The 20,973-nt window shown below is 32.1% G+C and overlaps 1 protein-coding gene across 1 annotated transcript; it reads right to left on the bottom strand.

Moving 5' to 3' along the window:
• Positions 1 to 8,540: 8,540 nt before the first annotated feature.
• On the bottom strand, positions 8,541 to 9,877 carry LOC112750144 (uncharacterized). Its single transcript, XM_025798751.1, has 2 exons — positions 9,645 to 9,877; positions 8,541 to 9,552 (listed from the first exon to the last, which is right to left on the bottom strand). The coding sequence occupies exons 1-2, from the start codon at positions 9,875 to 9,877 to the stop codon at positions 8,541 to 8,543; spliced, it is 1,245 nt and encodes a 414-aa protein (XP_025654536.1).
• Between the last annotated feature and the right edge of the window lie 11,096 nt (positions 9,878 to 20,973).

Here is a 20,973-nt window from a genome sequence, read left to right as displayed (position 1 = left end):
AGAAGTTCACCCTTGGATTTTGCTCGTTGATTTCAACCGGTATCATGGCTTCTATGCCATAAGCAAGTCGGAAGGGTGTTTCTCCTGTGGCAAACTGAGGTGTGGTCTGATAAGCCCAAAGTACTTGTGGGAGTTCCTCGGCCCAAGCTCCTTTTGCGTCCTGTAACCTTTTCTTCAACCTTGTCAATATGACTTTATTTGCTGCCTCGCCTTGTCCATTTGCTTGTGGATGTTCCACCGATGTAAATTGATGTTTGATTTTCATACTGGCTACCAGATTTTTGAAGGTTGAGTCGGTGAATTGAGTGCCATTATCAGTGGTGATGGAGTGGGGTACCCCATATCTGGTGATAATGTTCTTGTAGAGGAACTTCCGACTTCTCTGAGCGGTGATGGTGACCAATGGTTCTGCTTCTATCCACTTTGTGAAGTAATCCACTCCCACTATTAGATATTTTACTTGCCCCGGCACTTGTGGGAATGGTCCTAGCAAATCCAATCCCCACTTTGCAAAAGGCCATGGGGAAGTTATACTAATGAGTTCCTCGGGAGGGGCTACATGGAAGTTTGCATGCAATAGTGGTGAACCAATAACCACCGTTGGAGTAGTTCCACTTTTTAAGGTGGATAACTGTCCCTTTATCTTAGGGAGGTTGCGATATGGCTCCTGGAAGTGGGTTGAAAGATTTTAGGGGCAGTTATTATCCGCCAGCTAATCTTTGCTCCCGACTTCCTTAGAGCAAGTCGTGGGGAGCATCGACTTCTTGAAAGAAGGCCGGTGTATTGAGGAATCCAACTAGTGGGTTGGATCTTGTCGTATGGACCTGGGCCTTAGCGTTGGGTCAGGGTATGAACAGTTACAAAATTTTAATTTTTTTTCTCCGGCAATCTTTTTTATTTTTTCAAATCCAATGAGCCAAATTTATAATCCTAATTAGTATGTATCGTCTTTTGAAATATGATATATAATTATAATTTTATATTTTTTATTATAATTAACTATTAATTTAAATTAAAAATCTCAATTACTTGACCTAAATAAATTCAAATGAACGTTTACACTAATAAAAGTGAAATTTTGGGCGAAAAACTTAAAAGTAACTTTCACTTAGTACCAAAGTAAATCCAGTCACTGAAAAATCGGAAGAACTCTCTCACAGGTTCAGACTATTGTTCAGTTTCTCTATATTTTTTGTAAATTCAGCATTGAGTCGCCAAAGAAGGTCTCAAAATAGCGGAAATCAAGATTTTACAGGCAATCCTGAATCACAAAGAAGATAGGAAGAAACCTTAAATAGCCCTTTTTTATGTTTATCTAATATTCTCTCTTGGTTGGATCTTTATTTTTTTTATTTAAAAGACTATTTTTTTGACCATTCACTAACTCTTCCCCAATATTCCTTGTGTAGGAACTAGATCTATGTGTATCAATGCAGCAACTTTAGCTTTTGTTGATGCTGGGATTCCCATGCAAATTTATGTTTTCTTTTAAATTGTTCAACTTTTTTTAGCTTTGTGGCATTGTAATTATTGAAACTTGTATGAATATGGATGAATTTGAACTAAGTAGAAGACAGCGCTGGAGGTCCTGATGTTACTGTTAGAATTCTTTCAACGTTGAATAAAATTGCACTCCTTCATGTTAATTTTTTTTGGCATTATTTTATTTTTTATATTTCTTTTAGTCAACAATGTAAATTAATTTTAGAACTTTTTTTTGTTATTTCAATATGCATTCTTTCTTTTGTTACTAGCTGTGTAGACTGTAGATAGATTCTAAACTATCAATTGACATTTTGAAAAATATTATGCAACTAGCAATTGAAGGCTGCAAAGCAATTGTAAATTACATGCTCAAAGTAAGTGTTGTGATCATCTTCGAAAGAGTCAAATCCTGACCTATTAATTTTTTAGCTTGATTCTTAATCTCTGTCTTGCTTAGCGAATTTTATTGGAGCACACAAAGTAACTGGAGTATCAACAGAATGTATAATTTAGTAGCTGAAGTTACATTTTTTGCATGTGGGTTGTATGTGTAACAAGAAATGCAGAAATTAATAAATTTATTTTGTCTTAGTATTTTTAGGCTTTCAGTTTCTTGTATCATTTTAGCAAAGTCTGATATTTATTTTGTAATAGTTATCTTTGAATTTTTTTAACATTAAACCCATATAATCCATGATATTTGCTTTTTAATACTAAGTATTAGTTAATTTCATATTTTTATACTATGGATAATACGTATAGGAATGTTATTATTATTATTATTTTAATATTATCTGATGAAATTTTATATTAAGGAGTATTTTTATTATGATGTTTTTTTTTAATTTAACTTTTATTGTTAGCCACGAAAAAAAGTGTGACAAAAAAGCCCGGCCTGGCCAATTTTGTCACGGGTAAAGTGCGGCAGAAATAATTATTTCGTTATGCATCCTTTCATTTTGCCACAAAAAAGAGCGTGTCTAAACGTGTTAAAGTTGTGGCTAACAAAATGTCTCCACGGGTGTTAAGACTAGGGGTGTGCATGGTTCAGTTTTTTCATAAACTGAACTGAAACTGCACTAAACCATTTTAAATGGTTTAGAAACTGAACCACACTACTTTGTCACATAAGAAACTGGTTTTAAACCAGTTTACAATACAGTGCACCAGTTCAAACCAGTTCATAAAAATAAAACCAGTTTTAATTAAAAAACCAGTTTAAATTGGTTCATAAGCTAAAACTAGTTTTAATATATAAAACAATAGTTTTTACATTCTCTCCTCTTCCCTTCTCTCTCTCTCTCTCTCTCTCTCTCTCTCTCTCTCTCTCTTTCCCCTTCTCTCTCTCTTCTCTTTCTCTCTTCCTCTCTCTCCCTTTTTCCACTATCCTTCTCTCTCCCTCTCTCTCCCTTTTTTCGTTTCGCTTCTTTCTCTCCTTCTCCTATTCATCTCTCTCCCTCCTCTCTCTCTTTCTCTCCCCCTCCTCTCTCTCTCTCTCACTCTTCTTTCCCTCTTTCTCCCTCTCTTTTCTCTTTGTCTTCCTCTCTCTCTCTCTCTCTCTCTCTCTCCTCTTCCTCTCTCCCATTCCCTTCATTTCTCTCCCCCTTCTCTCTCTATCCTTCTCTCTCTCTCTCCCTCTTCACATGCTCTCTCTCCTTTCTCTCTGTCTCTCGTTCCTCTCTTTCCCTCTCTCCTTCTCCCCCATCCCCTCTCTTTCTCTCTTTCTCTCTCTCCTTTCTCTCTATCCTTCTCTCTCTTTTTCAATGCTCTCTCTCTCTCCTTCTTTCCATATTCCCTCTCCGCTTCTCTCTCTCCTTCCCCTATTTCTCTATCACTTCTCTCCCTCTATCTCCCTCCTTTCTCTCTCTCTATCTCTCTCTCACTCTCTCTCGTTCTCACTCTCCTTTTTCTCTTTCTCTCTCTCTCCTCTCTTTGTCTTCCTCTCTCTCTTTCTCTCTCTCCCCCCTCTCTCCCTTTTCTCTCTCCCCCTTCTCCTTTATTTCTCTCTCTTCTTTCTCTATCCTTCTCTCCCTCTCTCTCTCTCCATGTTCTCTCTCCCTTCTCTCTCTTTCCTTTTCCTCTTCCTTTTTATCTCTCTCTCATCCTCTCTATCGGTCTTTCTCTCCTTTTTCCCCCTCCTCTCTCTTTCTCTCTCTCCTTATCCTTTTTCTTCTTCTCCCTTCTCTTTCTTCCTCTCTCATCATTTTTTTCTTTCTCTCTCTTCCTCTCTCTTCTTTCTTTTCTCATCTCTCCCTTTCCTGTTTCTCTCATCTTCTCCCAAAGTCTTGCTTATACTCTAAACCCCTTTATTCCTAGAACCTTTGTCACATACATCACCACCATGCTCTACAAACACAACTATACTCTCCCTCTTCTCTCTCTCCCTTTTTTTCTCTCTCCTCCTCTATCTTCTCCTTTCTCTTTCTCTCTCCTCTCCCATTCTCTTGCATTAGAGTGAAGAGGGGAAAGAAAGAAAGGATGAGATAGAGGAGGGGAGAGAGAGGAAAAGAGAAGAGGGAGAGAGAGGGGAGTGGAGAGAGAAAGAACTAAAGGGGAGAAAAAGGAGGAAATAGAGAAAGAGAGAAAAGAAAAAAGGGAGAGAGAGAGAGAGGAGGGAGAGGGGGAAGAGAGGAGGGAGGGAGAGAGAGAGAAGGGAAAAGAGAGGGAAAAAAGAGAGATATGGGAGAGAGAGGGAAATGAGGGAGAGGAAAGAGAGAGAGGATGCGGGAGAGAGAAGGTGAGAGAAAGGGAGAGGAGAGAGAGTGGGAGAGAGAGAGAATGAGTAGAAGAGATAGAGAGAAAAAAGAGTGAGAGAGAGAGAGAAGGGAGACTAAGAGAGAGAGAGAAGATAAAAGGGAAGGAAGGGAGAGAGAGAGAGGGGGGGGATGGGAGAAAAAGAGAGGGGGAAAGAAAAGAGAGAAGGATGAGAGAGAGAGAGAGAGATGGAAATGGGAGAGAAAGAGAGGGGGAACGGATAGAGAAGTAAAGAGAGCAAAAGGAAAGAGAGAGGGAGATAGGAAAGGGGGAGAGTGAGAGAGAGAGAGAGAGAGAGAGAGAGGGGAGGGGGAGAAAGAGGGGAAGGAGAGAGAGAGAAGGGGGAGAAAGAGGGGAAGGAGAGAGGGAGGAGGGAGAGAGAGAAGGAGGGAGACAAAGAGGAAGGGGAGAAAGAGGAAAATAAGAAAAAGAGGAGGGAGAGAGAAAAGAGAGAGAGAGAGAGAGAGAGAGAGAGAGAGAGAGAGAGAAGGGGGAGAAAGAGGGAAAGGAGAGAGAGAGAAAGAGAAAAATTAGAGAAAGATGAGAGAGAGAAAGAGAGAGAGAGAGAGAGAGAGAGAGAGAGAGAGAGAAGGGAGAGAAAGAGAGAGAGAAGGAGAGAAAGAAGGGAGAGATGAGGGGGAGAAAGAGGAGAGAGAGAGAGAGAGAAAGGGGGAGAGAGAAGGGAGAGAGAGAGAGAGAGAAAGAGTATGAAAAAATTAATTTTGGGGTTTGACTAAAACCAATTTTAATTTGGTTTAAAGCTAAACTGAACCATAAAAACTGGTTTTCATAAAAACCATGGTTTCAGTTCAGTTCACTGAAACCAGTTTTTTTTGCACACCCATAGTAAGACTGTGGCTAATGGAGTAAAAAGCATGGATAACTAAAAACGCGTCGCCCTGTTTAGTCATGGATGTTCATTTGTTGCCAAAGCGTAATTACCACAGTTTTTTAGAGTTTAGCCACAGAAATCTCTTGTTTTTGGTAGTGCGAGGTGTAGTTTGTCAACAAGGGAAAGAGCACCAGTGACGTCCTTCTCCTTTGTGTTGTACCACGGGTTCCTTTCTTGTCGGAGCTAATGTGAAAAGTTTGCAAAACGAACTCTGATGCTCAAGTCAGTTTTCGATCTTAAAATTATGAAACTTAAACTCAAAAGCTTTGTTTAGTGGTATGTTTGTTGTAGTAAATTTTGCGATGAAATCGGCTAGCACTTGGGATTTAAGGGAACCCCGAACTTGGTAGCTTATAGCATATTCGGATAACTCCACGGACCACTTTGTCAACCTTCCTGCCAAATCTGGTATGGCGAGTATTTGCCTTAACGGTTGATTGGTTCGTACTATTATCTCATAGCTTTGAAAATAGCGTCGGAGGCGTCTTGCCGTGATCAAAAGAGCATAAGCTAATTTTTCAATAGTTGGGTATCGCGTTTCTGTGTTTTGTAGTATTTTACTAATGAAATATACTGGATGCTACTCCCGGTCTATTCCTATTATAGATACAATGGTTTACCATGTATTGGTTTTTTCAATATTGGTGGGGATGCCAAGATCTTCCTAAACTCAGTGAATGATGTCTCACATTCATCTGACCATGTGAAGTTATTAGACTTTCGCAAAGTGTTAAAGAAATGGCATGATTTTGTTGTTAATGTTGGTAAGAATCATGATAAGGCCGCCAATTTTTTGGTTAACTGTTGGACTTCCTTGATCGTTGTTGGTGACTTCATTTATATGACTGTATTAGGTTAACATGAATCCAATGAACTTACCTCCATATACTCCTAAGGCACACTTTTCGGGGTTTAGTCACATATTATATTTATTAGTAACTAATTTTTAATTTACATCTGATAACTTGAAAGAAAAATATTAGAAATTAATACTTTTTAACAAGATTATTTGACAATTTATTTTTATACTATTAAGATTTAAGTTTTCGAGTTTAATATTTGGAGTTTACTTTTTAGCATTCATAGTTAATCAAATATTATTTAAAAATAATAAATATTCTTAGTGGTGAACATTTCTCTAATTTGCAAAAAATGAATGAGAAATAATAATTTTAATGACTAAATGGAAGATGAAGAAGATAAATATTTGGGCCAAAATTACAAACATACATTTCAAACCCTCCTTGAAAAGAAACCTATCAACAGATTCGAATCTTGATTCTTTCTTAGCATATGGTTGCTTCAACCATTTTCCTCTTTCAACCCTTTTACCATCTCTTCGTCATTGCGGATCATAAGCTCCCGATTCGGAGCCTTTCTCTTGCTCTTTTTCTCTCTGACAGTGATCTGTGCATTTGCCTTCTAATCGCTGGCCAATGTTCGTCAACGCTTGCTGTTCTTATTCCAGGTTTTGTTTTGCTGAAATCCAAATTGTTTCTTTTTGTTTTTAGATTGAATTTTATTACTTGTTTTTCTTGAATCTGTTGAAATCTTCTATTAGGGTTTACCTTATTATAATACTCTGTTTTGCAGTAAGAAACAAGATCTTCTTTTTGTTCTCGAATCTTTATACAAAGTCTAGCTATCTCATAAGATTGAATAGCAATGTATGCGGATAGAGAATATCCAAACAAGTATGATGATGAACATTAGTAGAAAATTTGTCACTTTCAACAATTTTAGCTTTGCCTCATATTCAATTTGGTTTTCTCATCAGCAATTTGTTTTGGTTTTATGTTGCATATGTTTCTTTTTTTTTTTAGAAAAAAAAAACAATGGCCATGAATGAATTGAAAAAACAGAAGAAAAAATTGGTTCAAGAACAAGATCATTGAGTTTCTCTCTCTATCCTTTAAAAGCAATTTTTACGTTACTCTTATTCATAGATGAAAAAATAGTTCAGACAAGAATTTTGTTCTCATGCAATCAACATTAGAACAACTCCTAGAACACAGGCTTAACTTGATCTATTCAATGTCTGGATTATGTTATTATGGTTAATATTTCCCCTTAGTTTTTAAAATAAATTTCTAGAAACCATCAATCTTTGTAATTGTATTTATTAACTTGATATTTAGGTTTCTTTTTTTGCTGCATTTTTGATTTCATTGAAGTGTGATCTATATTTTCTATTCAATGTATTTCATATTAAATTGTGAAAATTTTAATGTCAGTTGAATTTCCATGTTATGCCATCTATACTTTTTTAAAAATTCTTTCTCAGATATTTTTCATGTTGCCATTCAATTTTATTGGCTTTTTATTTATATCTAGGCCACATTTCATAGCTTTCTATAATCTCTAAAATATGTTGTATAGTAATTTTATAAAGTGGTTTCTTGGGCTTTAGTTTGAGAAATAGAGCATTATTATAGAAAGGATACGGTAATAAGTTGCATTCCTTGTGATATTTAATCCTGTTGATAGCTTTATGTTTGTTTGGATTTCAGAAGTAACTAGTTAAAGATTGGTTGTCCTTTGTAGTCATATTTGCTACTGTTAAAAATCAGTCGTTAGCAAGAGATAAAGCTTTTGGTAATAGTTTGTAATGTTCATTAATTCGTTATTTTTTTTTGGTATACTTAGTTACTTGGTTTGTTGCTTAAAAGTCTCAGTTTTAACCTCTAACAAGTTTAATCACCCGTGCCATGCACGTGATAAGATTGAAATTATAATTTTAAGTTGTTATGTTAAATTTTATTTTAATTATAATAATTTAATTAATAAAAAAATAACTTGTATGCATTGTTTTTCTTTTCTTAATATAGTATTAATTGTATTAACTATAAAATAGTTATTTAATCTATTTTTTTCAATAAATCAGGCATATATACTCAATATGACCATAAATAATCTAGTAATACTTAAATCTATCAACAAAATTTTATATGTTGGTTTACTGTGAAGTAAGAAAATATCAAAATCAGCTCAAAATGAATAACAAATTAATAGAGAATCCTAATGCAGAAAGTTTTGTAATAAACAATAAATAATTTAAACCTACTGAATAACAATTCAATGCTATCTTTTGATACCTGCAAAATATATACATGAAACAACATCGTATCAATGTTTGTATATAAAATTATATGATTAACGTAATTATAAAATTGTTTGTCAAGAGAATAAAATTATACAAATTTTAATGATATTTTTAATATTTTCAAACTATTAATGTATAATAAGAATTCATCTATTAGTTCCTAGAATTTCTAAATTTTTTTAAGTGATAGTAATAAATTTTAATAAATAAATAGATTTAGTAAGACATTTTGTTATTACGTTTTTATTATAGGCTCTTAAAAACTTCTCTATATACCACATTCATCGTGCAGTTATCTTCCAAGTGTCAATGATCTTGCAACAGCACTCGCAGACCATCTTTACTCGTTACCCTTGATAACGCAACATATAATTGACCATGGGTGAAAACTGGCCTTGGAAGATAAATTCCAACTTTCAATAGAGTTTGTCCCTGGGACTTATTTATTGTCGTTGCAAATGACATGATAATTGGGAATTGTCTTCTTTGAAACCTGACCGGCAATGTTTCATTATTTGGAATTAGATTCAGTCTTGGGATAAGAACAATATTTCCAGCTTTGTTACCATTTAAAGTCTTGCATTCTATCACATGATTTCTCATTCTTCTAACTTGCATCCTCGTTCCATTGCACAAAGCATTAGTTTGGTCTATATTTCGCAGCAACATAACAGGAGCGCCAATCTTCAGAACCAACTTGTATGGTGGTAGACCTGAATAATTTATTCCATTTAGAATCTCCGGCGAGAAAGCATCTAACTCAAATTCCATATTTCCCTCTTCAGCACACACAGAGTCTGAACTTAAGTAGACTCTTTCTTGTCCAGGTAGCCCTGCAGTCATCTTGTTGTTGACATCAGTGACACAAAAATCCAAATTTTGTGCAAGAATTGCTCTATCCTTGAAATAATTTTCAATGGATAAACTGGATAACATATTTGGATACACGAAATCAATGAGGTCATCCAAAGCTGTTTCAGAGTTCTTAATCAAAATGTCAGATGGTATATGAACGATCAATTCACCATCTGTTGTATCACCAGCCAAACCATCACCAATTTTGAGTAGCCATTCTGCAAAATTTCTGAGTTCTTGTATGTTGTTGTTTTCACCTAGTGACAATCTCATGTTTTTTATAAGCTTCAAAACCTTACAGTTATGCCACAAATATGAAGAATTAATAGAAGACTGAATTATATCTTGCCTTGAGCCTCTGGGAATCACAGGTAAAATTTGTCTAAAATCTCCTCCGAGAACAACAACTTTACCTCCAAATGGCAAATGAGCATTATACGAATCTGAGCACCTTAAGATGTCTCTGAGGCATTTATCTAAAACTTTGTAACAATACTTATTTATCATTGGAGCTTCATCTCATGTGATTAATTTGGCCTTAGCTTGGATATTAACCTTGCAAGAGGACTTCCCTGTTTAATGCTACACAAAGAATCCTCATTTATGGCAAAAGGAATTTTAAACCTTGAAATTGCAGTTCTTCCATTAGGCAACAAAAGTGCAGCAATCTCACTCGAAGCAACATTTAAAACTATACCTCCTTTAGACCTAATTGAGCATAATATAGTTGACCATAAAAATGTTTTTCCATAACCACCTTGACCGTATAAGAAGAAAAGTCCACCCATATTACCGCTAACAGCACCAATTATTTGATCGTATGCAAATTTCTGCTCATTAGTTAGCCTTTTTAAATACCCACTTAGTTCATTCGCAAGAGCATTAACGTCAAAATAATTGAAACAATTGACTATTACGACTTATATATATATATATATATATATATATATATATATATATATATACACACACACAAACGATATGAATTTTTAATGAAAATACTTGATACTAATAGAAAAATATTATATAAATAGAAATTATTTAATTTCAATTTCAATTTCATATAACAGAACAGTGGTTTTCAAAAATTATGGAATCTTTTTTTGACATATGTATTATGCCATACGTATAAATTATACGGGTTATTATATAAATTCATATATATGCATAACAAAACAGTTTAATATTATATATTTTCTACATTAATAATTATATGTCAATATTTTAAAAAAAGAGATAAAAAAAGAGATATATAAATATGTATAATATTATTCTTATATATGAAGCAGTTTTATATTGCTTTAATTATAGAGATTTACTATAATTATATAAAATTTAATTTGAGGAAATAATTTCCCTTGCCATAAATAATATATTAAAACTGTTAGTATATTATCTTTTTTATGGTTAATTGAATTTATCAATGATTTTTCCGTGTAAATCGTTATTACCCAGTTTTTAATAATTACTTAATATACAAAATTTAAAATTGAAAATTGTTATTACTAATTCAATTAACTGGTTAATTGAGTAATAATTGTCAAATTATTAAGGTGCAAAATCATTGATTTACTCAATTGATTTTCATATATTATTTATATTTCAAGTAATAATTTGAAATTATATTATTTACCCAATTAATAATACTATTATTAAAAATTATATTTTGCATTGATTTTTAAATCAATTATTAAATAATTATTTTTTTTAAGATAATTGTTTATAAATTATTTCAAATTATATTTTGTTAAGATATAATTATTTAGATTATTACTCATGACACGGGTATAATTTTATTTTATACCAATTAATCAATTATAATTATATGACACGGGTGTAATTTCAATTTTATCTACGGATTATTTTCCGTAATAATATACAACATATTATTTACCGTGATAATTTAATTTGATTGATTTCTAATTATTTACGTACATAAATGATTAAAATATATAACATAAATATCGTAATTATTATAATTCTATAATATAATTATAATTAACATATTCTATCATAATTAAATATTGATTTGATATAATTATAATGAAAATACTTTTCCAAAATAATATAATCTACTATTATTCATCCACTAATTATTTGGAAATAAACCTTAATATGATTTTTTACATCTCCACTATGACTTAGATATACCAAATAATATGTAACATATTACTACTTGTATAAGTTAAAGCACAAAGACATGATTTAATTAAGGTGATTAAAACTTTCACCAAACAGAATATGACCTCAATCGAATAAAAAAAGTACTCGATTTTGCATTAATTAGCTAGTCGAAGAAATAACATACTCATTCATTATTCATGTTTCATTATATTTTTTAAATAATATATAGAAAACATATATCTTGCGTATAAAAATGTGACTATTAGTAATTTTATTAATAAACCTTTTTTTAAACTATTACTAATTTCAATTTTAATAGAAAATATGAAAAAATAATTTTGCTTGCCATAAATAATATACTAAAACTGTTAGTATATTATCTTCTATATGGTTAATTGAATTTATCAATGATTTTCCCGTGTAAATCGTTATTACCCAGTTTTTAATAACTACTTAATATACAAAATTTGAAATTGGAAATTGTTATCACTAATTCAATTAACTGGTTAATTGAGTAATAATTGTCAAATTATTAAGGTACAAAATGATTGATTTACTCAATAGATTTTCATATATTATTTATATATCAAGTAATAATTTAAAATTATATTATTTACCCAGTTAATAATACTATTATTAATAATTATTTTTTGCATTGATTGTTAAATCAATTATTAAATAATTATTTTTGTTAAGATAATTATTTATTAATCATTTCAAATTATATTTTGTTAAGATATAATTATTTAGATTATTACTCATGGCACGGGTATAATTTCATTTTATACTAATTAATCAATTATAATTATATGACACGGATGTAATTTCAATTTTATCCACCGATTATTGGCAAATAAATTTTATTCCAATTATAAATAAAATCTGTTTTTATTGGAAAATAGATTGTCTTTAGGCCAATGATTTAATATATGTGTAGGTTCATTTTTTGTCAAATATAATGAAAATACAAATAAAGAAATAAAGGATAAAAATAAACTTAATAATATCTGACACTACTTTATTTTATTAAATTATTTAAAAATAGCACTTATACAAAAAATAATCGTAATATATAAATTGAGGCAATAATTTAAAATTCTATAATTATAATTTAATCAAATACTAATAGTAAAACCAAATTACCTAAACAATATTAAACCTATTCTAGTCCTTAGTCATGTATAGTATAGAATCATTCTTGTAACGACAACCAACTGAAATAACATCGTAAGTTTCAATATTTAGAATTTGTGCAAAATTAGACCATTCTCTTGTTAGATAAGCTTCATCATCCGCTATCCATGCAATGCGGCGAGGTATAGAATTGTCACACCGAGAAACCAAACTAACTCTTATTCCCCTCAATGGCATTGCATGCATGCAAAAGAAAGCTGGTAATTTCTGGAAAAAATAAAATATGTTAAAAAATTATTCTAATAATGAACAGCTTAAACTAAGAAAATTTAAATATATTACCAATCGTTGAAATTACATATCTGAATTTGTCACGAATTTAGCAAAACTGAACTGAAACTGAGGGAATTCAATTTCATTATGTGCTCCACTTCGAAGATTTTCGGGCAGACGTAAAAAGCATGGAGGGGATAGAACTTGAACTTACCCTTAAAAGTTCTGTGGATGCAATTCCTCAATCAAATATCGAGCTCCTCCTAAGAAATCTAACTTTAACCACATTCCATTGGGTTGGTCATAATAGGTGAGTAGATCCAACCATCTTTCGATAAATTAGAGACTATTGCCTCTTCTTTGAACGCTTACATCCATGTAGTTGGAACCCGAATCAGTGAAGACAACTCGATGAGGTATTTCATGGATATGATACCATTATGTGTTAATAGGAGGTTTGTAACAACCCAAGAATATTGGCCCAACGAAAAAGAACGAATTTTTAGATTTCGCCTTTTTAATGGGCAGGTGACCAAATATATTATGCAATATTATATTATGCATGTTAACCCATTAAAGAGATGGGTTAAATCTTTAACTTCGAATGCCTTGTTTTTAGTTTGTATTCAGTTATTGGTCTTTTCTACTTTCCTCCTCTTGATACTTTCTTTTACGTGTTAGATAAATTTGATTAACTAATTCTGAGTTTCTGATCTTTTTAATCTGAAATGTGTGTAGACTACAACAACTCTAATAGACTTGCGGGACTCTTATAAAAGATTAATTTTGATTAGTTATCAATGTAAATTCAAAATAAATAAATACAATATTTACTAATCATACATATAATGATAGTGACTTTGAAAATCCAACATTTATTGATACGGAAAAACATGATTAGATGTTTACGTAAAATATTTTGCTTTCACAATGCATCAATATAACATCGATTTCTCTTTCAGTGTTTCTTTCAAAACTTCAATATTTTTTTCTGGACATTCAATAACACTTAATATGTTTTTCTTAGTTAATTACCTGTTTTTGTGATGTTGATTATAATGCCATTTTATTTAGCTGATTATTGTTCTATGGGCTTGCTCAATAGATAATAATGGTATATTTAAATGTATACATATCCCTCTTTGCTAAATAATTATGTAATATTATGAGATGCATTTTTACCATGCTTTGTTAGACATGAATTAACTTTAGGAATAAAATCGAATATAATGTGAGAGAGCTCTTCCCCCAAGATTTGTTTCAACTCATGGAGAAGAATTAGAGACAATGTTCTATGTCATTGATGATCTCGATAATTGCTTGGTGCTGAAGCTGAAAATAAACAATGATCAGCTGCTTATAATTGACACCTCATTTGAACAGATTATATCTTTCTATTTTGTCAATAGAGGGGGCACGTGTACAATTTAGATATGTCAGTTTCGGAATCTTTTTTATTTCACTGTGGAATCACATGAACCAGCCCATCCGAATTCACCTTGGTCCTGACTCATATGTGGCTGACCTAATAGACTCAGCGATACTTGATAACATATACAGAGTGTTCCACATAAAGTATAACAGGAATGGTGAGTCCTCATCACCTGATGTGATGGTTCTGTATGGGTCTGAACTATCTGATGATGAGTTCTCATCAGACGGTGATGAAAATGATGATGAAGATGAGACACTAGAAGGGGATGATCCTCATAATCCCATAGATTTGTGTGGTGCAAGCAATTCATCAATAGAGGTCAGCGAACAAAGTAATGAAACAAGCGAATTGTCTGACCACGGGTAATGCTAAATGTAACTTTTTTCCTTATGCATCAACGATGATGCATTCCAATTAAGTTCCTTTTCAGGAAGCTTATTCTTTCCCCCCTAATGTTGAAAATTTTGATTCATCGAAATGACAATCCACAAATTGGGTTTAAATACATTTCCAATTTGTATCTCAAGATACCTCATTATAGAGAGAGAATCATATTCAACATATATCCCCAATTTTCTTTGGGGTCCCTGATAGGCAAAATTGTGATTTCTGATAATGACATTCATGTTCGTTCTCTCCCTGGTAATGGCGCCAAAAACTTGGTGCATGATACCATGGTCCAAACATAACTTCACAACTTCGCACAACTAACTAGCAAGTGCATTGGGTCGTCCAAGTAATAAACCTTACGTGAGTAAGGGTCGATCCCACGAAGATTGTTGGTATGAAGCAAGCTATGGTCATCTTGTAAATCTCAGTTAGGCGGATAATAAATGGTTATGGAGTTTTCGAATAATAATAAATAAACAGAAAATAAAGATAGAAATACTTATGTAAATCATTGGTGAGAATTTCAGATAAGTGTATAGAGATGCTTTGTCCCTGTTGGATCTCTGCTTTCCTACTGCCTTCATCCAATCTTTCTTACTCCTTTCCATGGCAAGCTGTATGTAGGGCATCACCGTTGTCAATGGCTACATCCCATCCTCTCAGTGAAAATGGTCCAAATTCTTGTCTCAGCACGGCTAATCATCTGTCGATTCTTGATCATGTTGGAATAGAATCCATTCATTCTTTTGCATCTGTCACTACGCCCAACAATCGCGAGTTTGAAGCTCGTCACAGTTATTCAATCCCTGAATCCTACTCGGAATACCACAGACAAGGTTTAGACTTTCTGGATTTTCATGAATGCTGCCAATAGATTCTAGCTTATACCACGAAGACTCTGATCTCACGGAATGGAAGGCTCGGTTGTCAGGCGAGGGCAACCATGCGTCGTGCATCAGGAATCCAAGAGATACACACTCTAGCTCTCGCTTGTAGAACGGAAGTGGTTGTCAAGCACGCGTTCATAGGGATAGATGATGATGAATGTCACGGATCATCACATCCATCAGGTTGAAGTACGAGTGATATCTTAGAACAAGAATAAGCGGAATTGAATAGAAAACAGTAGTACTTTGCATTAAAACTTGAGGTACATCAGAGCTCCACATCTTAATCTATGGTGTGTAGAAACTCCACCGTTGAAAATACATAAGTGATGGTCCAGGCATGGCCGAATGGCCAGCCCCCAAAACGTGATCACAGGATCAAAAATACAATCCAAGATGATCCAAAGACGTCTAATACAATAGTAAAATGTCCTATTTATACTAGACTATCTAATAGGGTTTACATAAGTAAGTAATTGATGCAAAAATCTACTTCTAGGGCCCACTTGGTGTGTGCTTGGGCTGAGCTTGAGCTTTACACGTGCAGAGGCTTCTCTTGGAGTTGAACGCCATGTTGTAACGTCTTTTTGGCGTTCAAATATGGTTCGTGACGTGTTTCTGGCGTTTGACTCCAGAATATAACATGGAACTGGCGTTGAGCTCCAGTTTGCATCGTCTAGTCTCGAATAAAGTATGGACTATTATATATTGCTAGAAAGCTCTGGATGTCTACTTTCCAACGCCATTGAGAGCGCACCATTTAGAGTTCTGTAGCTCCAGAAAATCTATTTCGAGTGCAAGGAGGTCAGAATCCAACAGCATCAGCAGTCCTTTGACAGCCTTTTATCAGAGTTTTGCTCAGGTCCCTCAATTTCAGCCAGAAAATACCTAAAATCATAGAAAAAACACAAACTCATAGTAAAGTCCAGAAATGTAAATTTAGCATAAAAGCTAATAAAAATATCCCTAAAATTAGCTAGATCCTACTAAAAACTACCTAAAAATAATGTCAAAAAGCGTATAAATTATCCGTTCATCAGTCCCATTTTGGTGCGATTAGGTGGTACAATGGAAACATATATCGCACACCCAAATATTCTTAAATGGGAAACATTTGGCTACTGGCCAAAAGCTAATTGCTTAGGAGAGAACTGATGGTAACTCGTTGGCCTCAAACGAATAAGTGTTGCGGCATGTAAAATAGCATGCCCCCAAATCGAAGTTGGGAGATTTGTTCTCATAAGTAAGGGTCTAGCAATTAATTGGAGGCATTTAATAAGTGATTCTAATAACACATTTTGTGTGTGAATATGAGCTACTGGATGTTCAACACTTATTCCATTAGCCATACAATAAGCATCAAAGGCTTGGGAAGTAAATTCTCCAGCATTATCAAGATGAATTGCTTTGATTGAATTTTCTAGAAATTGTGCTTTTAATCAAATAATTTGAACCAATAATCTCGCAAATGCCAGGTTGCGAGAAGACAATAAGCACACATCTGACCATCTCGAAGATGCGTCTATCATGACTATAAAATATCTAAAAGATCCACATGGTGGGTGAATAGGTCCACATATATCACCTTGAATCCTTTCTAGGAATTCAGGGGACTCAAATCCAATCTTTACTGATGATGGCCTTAAAATTAACTTCACTTAAGAACATGCAGCACAACAAAATTCACTAGATTTAAGAATCTTCTGGTTCTTTAGTGAATGTCCACGGGAATTTTCAATAATTCTCTGCATCATGGTTGTTCCCGGATGACCCAATCGGTCGTGCCAAGTTATGAATTTATTTGGGCTAGTAACTTCTGGTTTATAGTGGCATGCGATTCAATTACACTAATCTTGGTGTAATATAACCCAGATGAAAGTGAGGGCAACTTTTCTAATATAACATTTTTTATTTGAATCATGAGTTGTGATACATAAGTACTCATGATTTTCCTCATTCATAGTCTCAATATAATATCCATTTCGCCGAATATCTTTAAAGCTCAACAAATTTCTTAGAGATTTGGTAAACAATAGTGCATTATTTATTATGAGTTTTATTCCTCCAGAAAATAAAGTTATAGCTCTTCCAGAGCCTTCAATCACATTGCCTGAGCCAATAATAGTATTAACATATTCTTCTTTTGGCACAAGATGGGTAAAATATATACCATTTTTGAGAATGGTGTGCAAACTTGCACTATTCGCAAGGCATACATCTTCATTATATATCCTTGTCATTTTCTTCAAAGACAAATAATAATAAAATGAGTAGTATGCATAGTTAAATTGAATACTTGATCGGAATTATTTTTCTAAGAAACACTGTACATAAAAATAATGTCATATACTAAAATTTTATTTTAAACCTTAACATATTTAATGATTTCAAAATTCATGAATATTATTATTTATATACATCATATTTGAAACTTAAATACATAGAAAATAAAACTTAACAATAAGTTCTTTACATTATTTATTTAGCTCATCCTTAAACGCTCCTTACTAAGTATGGAGTGCTGCACACCTTGTTAATTCGTTAAATATGAACTCTTCATTTATTATATTTTATTTGAATGGTCTGAATTTAAAATGGTAACTTGTTAATCAGGTTAACTATTTTTTTTATAAGTTTTAGATTTTTTTATAAGTTTCAGATATTGAGATGAAGTCCAAAATAAAAAAAATAAATATTAAAAGCAACATTTTTATACAAAAAAAGTTACTAGACTTTAGAATTAAAATAAATAATACATGAAAAATAAGTTGAAAATTTATGTACTAAATTTAGAAAAAAAATATATTAGAATCTTAAAAAAATAATATTAAATATATATTAGATATATAGTATTAAAATTTAAATAAATTTTGTTTTGTGTGAAACAAAATTATAATATTAAATATAAATACAATGATAAATTTTGTGTTATATAAATTTAATTAATTCATATATATATAATTTTATTTTGTGTGAAACAAAATTATAATATTAAATATGAATAGAATGGTAAAAGATTTTGTGTTATATAAATATGAATATAATGATAAAAAATTTTGTGTTATATAAATTTAATTTAAAAAAACATATATACAACGTAAAAAGCAAACAAACATATAATAATTTTATTTTGTGCAAAACAAAAATTCATATAAAAAATATATAATTTTTTATTGAAATATGTTACTTTACTATATTTAAAATATATTATTTAAAATAATTATATTATTTTAGTTAATATATATCATTTAAAAGAATATTTTAAATTTAATATTTTGTATTAAGATTATTATTAAAAATATATTATTAGTTTTTCTTAAAATAACATTTTCTTTTCTTTTGTTCAAATACTATGACAAAAATATTTTACGTAACTGCGACAACTCAATAAATATTATATAAATTAATAAAAGAAAGGAGTACCTCTTTTTTACCAAAGATAGGAAGATTTAAATCCGCGACTTTTAGGTGAGTATGGAAAAAATATACTATTTGAACTATAGCTCGTTGGCAAAGAAAGAAATACTCTTAATTATATATTAAATCGAATAATTATTTATTAGGCTCATTCTTATACAAATAAAAATTTTTCTTAGTTTTATATCTGTGATATTTTATATCAATTAGTTTCAAAGTTTAATTATTTTTTGAATAAACTAATAAAAAAGTAATACAAATAATTGTTTAAATATAATTGTATTTTAATTTTTCATTCTATTACGTATACGTTGATAATAATTTGAAATGAAAGATAATGAACTTGTTGCAACTGCCATGTATTTTGTACTTTGACTGCATTGTTATCTTGAGAATCATGGCGCCTTCATAGAGACCGGAATTCTTCTACAAAATCGGATTTACGTTTGGAGTTAGCCAACTAGTAGCGGCGACAGATTTTTCAGATTTTTCAGACTTTGAAGGTCATTCATGGTAGAGGTGGAAGGGAGTGGGTTCAAGAGCGTCAAAATCTATGGCTAGCCACAAGGCCCACAACGATAATGGAAGCACTGTCAACAAACAAAACAGTGAAGATACTTGAAGACATCACATCGATAATAACAGAATATGGAGGAATTCGATAAGTTTTCTTGAGTACTTTTGTGGTGTAAAGGTCGTCGGAAGAATTAGTGTTTTTTTGTCAGTGTCAATTTGTTTGTTCAGTATATGACAAAAAACAAATAATAATAAATAAATTTAATTTACCTGATCACTTTTGATAATAGGTTAACTTTTAGAAAGTATTGCACTCTCTACTTTACTTAGAGTACACTAGCTTTCGCCTATTTATTTACATGGATACTTAATAATTTCACATATTAAACTATTCCATCATTGATCAAATGACCAATATTTCTTTCAATGTCCTCAAAAAAATCAGATACATCATAATGAGTGGTAGAATTTTCAACAACATCATTTGAAACGAAATTCGTCTCCTTTTCTTTGTCGTCTTTTTTCAAAAAGATGCTTGATAAATATCGACTAGGTGCCTTGATGTATGACAGGTACGCGACCAACGGCGCTTTCCACCACAATGGAAACACTTATCTTCTGTTGATTTGTTTTGCCCAATATTTTTTTCTTTATCCCACTTCTGGTGAGATCCTCTCTTTTGAACATAATTTTTTTCCTTCCATGATTTTTCTTGTTACCAAAACCTTGCCATTTACCTCTTCTAGGGTAATGATTTGCCGCATTTACTTCAGAAAATGGGGGCGGCGCCAACTTAGCGTGCTTCGTGATTCTTTAAGAGCAACTCATTGTTGCATTCAGTCAGAATATTTTTTAAACCCCTTTTTCTCGATACTGCTGCTGCAGGAGCACATTAGAGGCATGGAAGGTTGAGAAAGTCTTCTCTAATATATCATTATCAGATATCTTTTCTCCGCATAATTTCATTCGTGAGGTGATTCGAAACATTGCAGAATTAAAATCCTGCAGACGCAAGTACGTCCATTCATATCGGGCTTGAGAAAGTATTACCATTTTTTTTATGATTATACCTTTCTTCAAGGTCTTTCCAAAGATCTTCAAGATCTTTTAATGTGAGATATTCATTTTTCAATCCTTCGTCAAGATGACGACGAAGAAAAATCATGACTTTGGCTTGATCCTTTTGAGATGTATTGTTTTCAGCCTTAATGGTATCTCCAAGATCCATTGAATCAAGATGGATTTCAGCATCTAATATCCATGATAAATAATTGTTTCCAGATATATCAAGAGCATTGAATTCAAGATGAGAGAGTTTCGACATAATGAAAATTTGTTACCTGAGTCTTTCTAAAAATTCGATGAGAGTCTCGTGCTGATAAGGTGTTGTGGAATAAATAAATAAGGAAGAAGTAACAAATATAAAATAATACGTATAATTATATAACTCTAATAGTAATATTTACCATAATTATTATCACAATATAATTAATATATTTACTAATATTATAGTAAAGAATGTAAGAGAGAGAATGAATAATGTTTTATTACTATCAGTTATGTGTTATTTAATGAGATTTAACTTCTGTTTATATATGCAAAGATGCTTCTTTTTCACTATCATTAAAGGTAAGGACTTTGGTAACATAGCATTTCCATAAAAAAAAAAATGAGCTGTCCATGGTCATTCATTTCATTCTTATAGCAA

The sequence above is a fragment of the Arachis hypogaea genome, chromosome 1 (genome assembly GCF_003086295.3).
Source record: "Arachis hypogaea cultivar Tifrunner chromosome 1, arahy.Tifrunner.gnm2.J5K5, whole genome shotgun sequence".
Taxonomy (NCBI): Eukaryota; Viridiplantae; Streptophyta; class Magnoliopsida; order Fabales; family Fabaceae; genus Arachis; species Arachis hypogaea.
The sequence above is the reverse complement of the archived record's forward strand: the minus strand, read 5'-3'. Positions and strand labels throughout refer to the sequence as shown.